The 9,606-nt window shown below is 33.6% G+C and overlaps 1 protein-coding gene across 1 annotated transcript; it reads left to right on the forward strand.

Annotated features, from left to right (window-relative positions):
• Window positions 1–573: 573 nt before the first annotated feature.
• LOC105115401 (uncharacterized) lies at window positions 574–8,472 on the forward strand. Its single transcript, XM_011012275.1, has 3 exons — window positions 574–1,191; window positions 1,599–1,664; window positions 7,882–8,472. Exons 1-3 carry the CDS (start codon window positions 1,018–1,020, stop codon window positions 8,311–8,313), a joined length of 672 nt encoding a protein of 223 aa, XP_011010577.1. The 5' UTR covers window positions 574–1,017; the 3' UTR covers window positions 8,314–8,472.
• The last annotated feature ends 1,134 nt before the right edge of the window (window positions 8,473–9,606 follow it).

Raw genomic sequence — 9,606 nt, forward strand, 5'->3', positions numbered from 1 at the left:
CTAAATTTAATTCCGGAGCAGGGTGAAAAAGCATTCAAATTAAAATTGCTTCGTTTCCATCAAGTGTATAGCTTTTCTGCCTTGCCAGTACTACCATATATCTCCAACAAACCAAGACTTCGTCCACAAACTTACACAACTTTAATTTTCATGTTCATTTTTTTGTTTTTCTTGAAAAGTAGGAGTAATACTCCATTAATGAATATACACATCTTATTAATGTGAAATTCACTTCCGATGTCAGATGTGAACACCTTATTTTGATATATTGATTGCCATACCGCTAGCGTCTTTTATGGAGCTTTTGCTTGATAGCCTCATCAGAAATTCTGGAATTTCAATTCCTTGATTTCATGATTTTGGTGCTGTCATCTCCAATGGTCTTGGTTCACTGCACATGTCCTAGGATCCAAGTCAAATATTCAAATCCTCAAATGGAAGTCCAATTCTACCTTGAGTGCTTGACCATTTACCTCGCAGTTTCTTCGAAGTTTCCGGGTCAAAATTTTGTTGTTTGCCACAAGAAGAGAAGACTCATAGATAGTGAATGTGGTCGGTTCGACGCTCGATAATAAAATGGTTAGCATCTTGTCTGATATTTCTCAGAAATCCATGGAGCCTTGTCCAATTTCTTACCGCATTAAAAAGTTTGAAATTTCTTCTGTCTTAATTGATCTTTTAACATCTGGAAACGGTCAAAAGGCAAGACTGATGGGATGTCTATTTCCAAAGTCCCTCAATTTCTTCTTAGTTTTCTTCTCCCATGTAAATTTTCTCTACCAGGGCAATTGCCATGACCATTTGAGTTCTTCTTTATTTTTATTGTTACTAAAATCAGCATCGTCTGTCTACTGATCCACACACAACATGGCTCGCTTTCTTATCCAAGCGCCCTTCAGCTAATACTGCCCTCTTTCAAGAAAACAAGTGCTTACATTGCCCCCTTTTGATTCATTCCAGACACAGGAACAATAAAGAAAGAAAGAAAGAAAGAAAGAAACTCTGTAGAAGGAAGGGATGGCATGTTTTGTGCCTTTCAACAACAGAAATTTGGAGATAAGCTTTTTTATCTTCAGGCCAATAGTTGCGTTGGTTGATGAGCTTGTTGAGACGCTAAAACATTTCTCTTCTTGCACTGAAAGTCTTGGCTGTGTTCAAAGTTCCATATTCAAAAGCATCCATGGAAATATGGTAAGAAATTACGTTGTGTTACTAGACCAATTAAATTACATCTCCATATGAAAAAAGAAAGAAAGAAAGAAAGGACTCATCAATTAGGTGGCCTTTTGAATGCTGCTCCCTGGTGTTGTGCAATAGCCTTTTCCCAGTTGGAAATAATGTTACAAGTTATAACTTCAGCAGTTTCTTTTTTCCTTCTTTTTCTTATCGATATATTCTCCATGGTAACACTTGGATGAGATGCACAATCAGTCTGGTTAAATGCCATCACTTGGAAAGTTGAAATGATCTTGCATAAATTTCTTGTGTCAATCTAATTTTGTCTTTTTAACATTTTCACAAGTGTTATTGCTTTTTGAATTTTAATTAGAAAGTTTGCAAGCGCTTTAATGTGTAAAATACCTTATTTTGCACTTCAGATCGTATGGTATGGAGCATGGATGAAGAAATCTTGCGAAAACAAAGAGGAGTTAACTGGAGAGCTAGTAAGTTGGATTTTTTGTTTTGTCTTTTCCTTTCCTTTTTTTTTTTAATAACATTACGTTGGATTGTTTATATATATATATAATTGAAGGTATTATTAAAATCATGCTAGTCATTCAGAGGATAGCTATCATGAAAGGATATAGTTTTTACGTAAAAGAGACAGAGAAAAAAAATAAAAAAAGAGAGATAACAAAAGAAAAGGCCTCCACCGCGATATCAAAACACCATACGAACTGTCAATATTGTCTTTAGGCATTTGTCCCTCTTCAAGTCATTACCTGTGTAAGAGAAATGTTCTTCACAATTCTGTAACCAAGCAGACAACCGATCGATGGAGAGTTAAAGAAAAGTAAAATTCAAGATCTAGTTGAATATCATTAAAAATCAAATTATTTCTGGTTAACCAAATACTCCAAGTAATACCATAAGAGAGTAGTTTCCATGTTTTCTTCTAAAACCTTCCATTTTACCATCATTAGCCATTGAACCAGCAGCTCATCTATTGTGTTTGGAATACACCAAAAAACCCTACCATGAAATAATTTTGTGTATAGTTTCCATGCAAATTGGAATTGTATCAACAAATGATTTGAGGTCTCTAATAAAGCTGTACAAAATGGACAAAAGGATTGTTCCAAGGATAAAAAGATGGCTGCTACATAAGAAACATATTTAAAGACATTCCCTGCTCCAACAAATGATTTGAGGTCTCTAATAAACTTCTCATTCCTGCAAATATTCCATACCTTCAAATATGATTTTGTTTGATCTAGCTTCATCTTTTGAAGAAACAGATTTAAAGACATTCCCTGCTCAATTTCAAAAACTCTTAAAAGTCCTCCTCTAGTGTAAGTTCCACACCCAATTGCCATTTACCCATGATCCCATTTCTGAGATTGTTGTTTTTGGCGCACTTGAAACCTTCTGTAGTCTTGGAAACTTGAATTACATGGGAGTCTTACCTCACAATCCATCACTCTAAAAAGAAATATTCAGTCAATTTCTCACCATATAGCTAGACCAACCTCGCAGAGCTTCAAAAGTAACCATACCAGGTGTATAAGAGCAACGATTTGTTGCCAGAACACATGATCAACCACTTGCTAATAAGAGGAAGACCATTTTCAAAGATATGTCTCTATTTTTTGCAGATAACATCTTGCCATCAAGCTATAGGTGAGGAGCTTATCCTCTGTAACCACTTGAATAACATAGCTTTATTTGTTTCCAAAAATGAGCCTATTCCCAGACCTCCTCTAGCCTTTTCTCTGACAACTACCTTCCATTGCACCTTGCATATTTTCCTTTGTTTAGCAACACATGCCCATAGGAATCTTCTTTAAATAGAAGTTAGTATTCTATAAACTCCTTTTGGCATCAAGAACACTGGCATAAATAAAAAGACAAGGAATTAAGGACAATTTTAATCATTCATATTCTCCCAGCAATGCTAAGTATCTTGCCTTTCCAAGATGAAAGTCTGTTGCGAAATTCTGTTATAACAGGCTTCCAAGTAGAGAGACGATTAGGATAAACACCTAATAATACCAAGATATACAAAAAGCAAAAAGTCTTGTCTACAATATGCAGCATTTGCCATAGTTGAACTATAGATATTGTTGCTCCTGTGCAGTATTGCGATGATAAATCAACTTTTAAATATTTATTATATGTTATTTTTTATCTATTTAGTAAATATAGAGAGATAAAGAATTTTTGTTTTTTATTAATAAAAAAATAGAATTAGAGTCGCCATCTAATATTTTGATCATTACAAACCTTAACTGGTCTCAGAGATCGGGTACGGGGACTGGTTGTGTAAAGAAAAGGTATTAATACCCCAAATATTCCCTACTTAAGATAAGTTATATTGTTTAATTGTCTGATAAAATCTAAGGTATTTTGTGTTTTCTAGTTGTTAATCCCTTTATGGTTTAAGAAAAGTTTTTCTCGGCAAGGAGATCTTTATCTTATCGGGTAAAACCTAACCATTCTAACCTGAATGAAAGAATTTAATATCCGAAATATATCTTACGTATAAGGTCGTAACCCCAGATACTAAAAGAAAATAAAATACTTTTTTTTTGAATTTTTTGAAATATTGATCTAGTTCTCGTGACTTTAATAAATTAGTTATTAAAGCTGAAATGCTAGTACAGGTTTTTTGAAATTTATTTTGTATAAAAATATGATATGATTTTTGAGATACTTTGCCATACACTTGAAAAAAAAAATATTTTTTTTTTAAAATTCAATATTTCAATAAAAACTGAGTACTTTAATATTGTATTTATATCTTTACGGTATAAAAATACAAACCAATATTAAGTCAAATTCAATAGAAAAAAATACGGAAAGATAAATATTTTAAAAGCAAATTTCCTCTTTTTTTTAGGCTAGGCCCAGCCCGACTCATGTGGCGAGGATGGACCCAACAGGCTTGTCCCAACCAAAAAAGAAATTGGGCTGATCTCAGCCCAATAAAATGTTGTATGGACTAGGTTGATGATCTAGCCCAAATACAATTACTCGATTACTATAATCATGCACGGTAATAGAGTAATTATATTTTCTTGCTTGCAAAAACGTGCACAATACATGTTTTGCATACAAGGAGATGAAGTGGGGAAACAAAGACAAAGGGGAAGAGAATTACCTGAAATGGACGTGCTGTCTTTCATGGTGCTAATGGTTCACGATGGCATTAGTGTCTCGACAGTTGACTATAGTGGTAGATGACATTTTTCCTTCTTCTCTCCTCTGTTTTTGCTATGTTGTCTTCTTAATCTATTTTTTTGTTCCCCTTATCAACGGTGTTCCTGTTTCTCTACAATGGCCTCGTGGAGGTACTGTTGATGCTAGTGGTGCAACTGGTGGTGGCGAATAGGAAGACTAGCGGTGGTTAGTGGAGGACACTGCTTTGGCTTCTCTGTATTTTCTTCTTCTTCCTCCTACCTTCTCTTGTGCTTCATTCACTCTCCTCCCTCTTTTTCTCTCTCAAATTTTCTTTCCTTTTTCTGTTCTCTTCTGTTCTTATGTTCTTTCTTTCTTTTTCTTTCTTTTCTTTCTCTCTGTGTTTTTTTTCTTCCTCTTCTACTCAATCCTTCCTCTAGCTTTTATAGCCAGAGGATGCAAACGATTCCAACAATAATAAAGTAACAATTGGCATGCATTATGGTGACATGAGACATGCCCTATGATTGAAGCAGCTCCACTACTAACATCTTCATTGCATTTACTACCAAAACCGTCACGAATGAAAAAGACAATGAATAGTTGTCAAGGAAATGACACAATTTTTAAATTCAAAAAAATATATTTTCAACTTGGACCTTGGAAGGTAAATTATAATTGGATCCCTTGATTTTAGCATTATTTACAAGACAATCCTTGGTTCTAAATTCATGCAATTTAACCCTTAATTGATCAATAAACTTCTAATTTTTTTTAATTTAGTCTCTTATTTGATTAATTTCAGCTCCTCTATTTATACATCTTTTTCAATTTGGTTCCTGGTTTTTGATTTTTTTAATCAAGTCTCTAATTAGCTATTAAACTTCAATAATTATGCAATTGAGCCCCCAATTTGTCCAAATCAACTCCTCAAAATTATAATTTGACCCTAAAACTTTAATTTCTTCCACTAAAAGTCTAAATTGACTTAAAACTCAATTTTTCATTCAATCAAACCTCCTATAAACTCAATTAAACTTTATAAAAAATTTAATTGAGTTCTAATAAATCAGCCACTAAGCTTTCCTGTAGAATTTGAAGTTGAAGTCGTCTGACCCTAGATTTCGGAACCATCACAATCCCACAAGGATGCTTTAAGTTCTTCCACTGTCACATAACGCTCCAACCATTTTGATGTTTCTTGATTCATTTTCTTATTATATCCCAAAAGCCCCATGGTAGCTCTCTTCGACAAATGCTGTAGAGTAGAATCTAACAACAGCCTCATTGATAGCAGGTGGTGTGATATGAGAGTTACCATTAATTATAAGTAATGGCTGAGAGATATAATTACATGTTCGTCTGAGATTTGCAATCATGTGAAAGAAGTTTGTATTATAGTCACCCAGTTTGCACGAGTTCTATCTAGACTTTTGACGCCAAATACTCTCTGTATGCTTACTTAAAACCCACTTCTCCCACTAGTTTACCCAACACAGAAGTATCCTCTGTTGTCAAAACACTTTCTGCTTGTTTGTTTTTTTTTTTTTTTTTGCCCCTGAAACTACAATTCTTGTTTGTATAGTAAGCAGCCTTCTTTCTTGGTTGCCAAGAAGCTTATTATTCCAAATACAGAGGTGTTTGGCAAGGTAGCTTAATTTCTTCCCACAACGAGTTCAGTGTTTCCATAAATTGGGGATGAGATAACCACCAGACTAGAAACCAAAATGGTTTCCATCCTGTTTCTTGCTTTTGACACCTTGGAAGCAATTGACAATGATCTAAAAGTCCTCTAGGCAGACATTGCAACATCAAACCACTGAACTATAGATGACAAACAGGAGAGGCAAATGCATGATCAATATGACATGTGAAACGATGTCCAGCTAAAAGAAATTCAAGTAAATCAGTCTTCTAAGAATGTTTTGAATGAAGTGGATCCTGCAACATTTAAGCAATCATTGTTGCGCTCTCCTCTTGCTAGTGTCCCATTGAAATCTCCAATCATGAACCATGGAACATCATCAAATGCAGACTTCAGAATGGTGAGATCCCTCCAGAGATGTTTGCGATGTTGAACTGAGCAAGGAGCATAAACACCAACCACAGTACAGTCAGAACCTGTAGCCATTTGTTGTCCATCCAAGTCCATATTCCACAGTGTGAGCATTAAAATTTGAATTGTCCCAAAGTGCTATCATCCTTCCAGAACGACCCTTTGAATCAAGTGCCTACCATTTCACTTCATTCACATTCCACATTTTATAAATCAAACTACCTATACAAGTAGACATTTTTGTTTCTAGCATAAAGCAAACCTCAACACCATGGTTGGACGTTACCTTAGAGATAGCCTTACATTTTACAGTGATCCTAAACCACAGACATTCCAAGAGAAAATATTCATGTGTATTAGCAATACGAATCCAACGAGCTACCTCCTCAGATATGATTATTGTATAGCATTCCAATCCGCAACCTTCCTTTCCAATTGATTTTTATTATCCTCTGTGAAATGTTCCAGAGTAGTGCCACCACCAATTTCCAAAAATGTTCGAACTGCTATCATATTGCAGACCTCATCGCCCTTTATTCTTGTATCTACAATGTGCATCATCTGTCCCGGTAGGCATCTGATGTTTCCCATGCAAATTACAGTATCCATTGAGGACTCCTCTACTTTGTCTGCCATGTTCTGTAAGCTTACTGTATTAGAAAGAAATATTTTCTTTCGATATCTACTTGTTTGAGTTACTTAAGAATTAGTAAGCTGACAATCCATATCACACTCGTCATTAGAGTCTGCCGTTTGGTTATGAGAGTCCATGGGACCAAGGCCCAATCTCTAAAAAACATCCGCTTTTGAGTCCACAGAGTCAGATGGGTATTATTCCTCTCCACATCAACTTGTGCAGACCCTAACTCACCATCGTCTTCCTGATTGAGTTGTATTATGAAGGTATCCACGGTATAGGATATAGGCTCAACATCTGGATAATGAAGTGAGTCTATTTCCATAATATTGACCCATCTCCATTCAATCATAAATTAACTACTGTATGTAGTTCTTCTACAGACATGGTGCCAATAAGAAGGCGCAAAGCATATAGACAAGAAAACCTCGGCTCATTTTGTCATAACCAATAATCCTCCCAAAACCTTGTAAGATTTTTGAAAGGCAACCAGCATTGCAGCGCAAATTCTTTAGAGACACCCATGCTAGTCTATCAACTTCACAATCAGATTTTAATGCTTCCATTAAGTTGTGATTTGTTTAAACATAATGTTCGGGAAAATGGTGAGAATGCGATTGCATCATTACATCACAACAGTTACTCCTGAAATATTTTCATCAATTTCATTTATAATGCATTTATCATCCTGTAATATGAGTGATTGTGATTGTATCATTTCCCTTCTTTCTAGTAGAGGTTTCAATCTTGTTCAAGGGCACGTGCCTTGAGTCACAGCTGGCTGTCATTTAGGATTACGGCATCACATCATTTGTCTAGGTTCTAATAATTTCCTGCAACATTTCACAAGGTATCTATGTTATCAAACATATCAAGCATGGCTATCTTGATTGAACATAGCTTTTTTGATGCGTACGCTGGAGAATCAAGAGATGATTCCTCTGCTGCAAGACTTTCCACAGAAGACACAATTTCTATGAGCATAATAGTATCGCCGAGAGCTGACGATATCAATGACCTCTCCTATGCCAACTTAGCTTTATTCAAGTCTCAGTTCCTTAAGATGGAAGGTGCTAATTCTGGAGTATGCTTGACTTGCAAAAGTGTCCAGCAGCCTAGAGTGGCATGTCTTTATGTATGGAAATCTCTGCGTTTTTGCTATTCATGGATTCTAAATTCCGATTACAGGAGGACCATACTACCTTATCTTGAACGCTTTTCTTTTGTTATCAAGTATGACATGTTTCGGGTAATCTTTGTCAGTAGCGACAATGTACTATAATTATCATCTTTCTTATCAGATCATGCTAAAAAATGAGGAAGAAGCAAAGAAGAAGAGCAGCTTGTTATGCAAGATTGAGAAAGGTCAATTCTATCTTAGTAATGTAAATTCATTTCCTCTTTTATATTTCTTATGAATGAAAGATTTTCATTTATCGCATTAAGCAAAAACTCAATTAGCAGGAGCTTGCCCAGCTAACAAATCAATGTTTATGTGCATGATTAGAGGAAATAAACAAAATAATGAACCAAAACAACTTAGCAGTTTCGTTTTGTGAAGCTTTTAATCGGTCAATTCAACATCATCCCTTCCGATAACATCTGTATGCGGTAGTATTTAGATTTAGTGGGTTGCCGTAATTTATACATGTATGGAAATGATAAATTTAAAATAATATTTAGGAGTTTCTAGAACTCTATTAGATATATATTAAGTTATTTAATGATTTATTATTTAAAAATATAAATTTTTTTATTTTGAATAATTTTTTAAAAGTTAGATTGTTGTAAATTACAAGTTGTTTAATTGTCTAGCATTTAATGATAATTCATATAAACAACCAATGAAAAATATCTTAAATTTTTATTTTAAAAAAAAAAATTCTTATATCTAGAGTATTAGCTTTTTGTTATGTGACTGCATGGTTTTTCTATAATAAACAACATCTAAAAAATAAAATGCATAGTTTTATATTTATAGTGAATCTAACAATCTTATACATGGAAAATATGCATTTGCCCCTTAAATAATATTCATTTATTATTTAAGGATAGATTTAGAAATTTAATGTATCAACTCCCTACTTGATTAATATATGACTGAAATTATAATCCCTAAATTGCTTAATTTTTAAAATTATTTTCAATCAAGTCATACTTGATTAACTATTCAAGTTTAATTTATAATTAATAGCTCATAATATATGTGATCCATTGGGTTCTTAATATACTGGTATAAATATAAATTATAATTGTAAATAAATAAAATTAAATAAATTAAATAATTTAATTTATTATCAATTCAATAATTGATTAATTTATATTTGAAGATAAAGTACATATTTTAATAATGTGTCATGACCTCCCAAATATTAAAAAAGCTAGAAGTGGTTTAACTTAACCTTTTAGTAATTAGTTTCTCAGTGTAATTATTATCTTTTTCTCAATAATATTTCTATTTAAATATTTTAGCACGAAGTATGTCAGTTATGTTAAATTATATTTATTCACAACATTATAGTATTTGATCTTTTAAATAAGATCTAAAATTCTTTTCAAATCTTATTCCACCTTA

This window comes from Populus euphratica, unplaced genomic scaffold (assembly GCF_000495115.2).
Source record: "Populus euphratica unplaced genomic scaffold, PopEup_1.0 scaffold692.1, whole genome shotgun sequence".
Taxonomy (NCBI): domain Eukaryota; kingdom Viridiplantae; phylum Streptophyta; class Magnoliopsida; order Malpighiales; family Salicaceae; genus Populus; species Populus euphratica.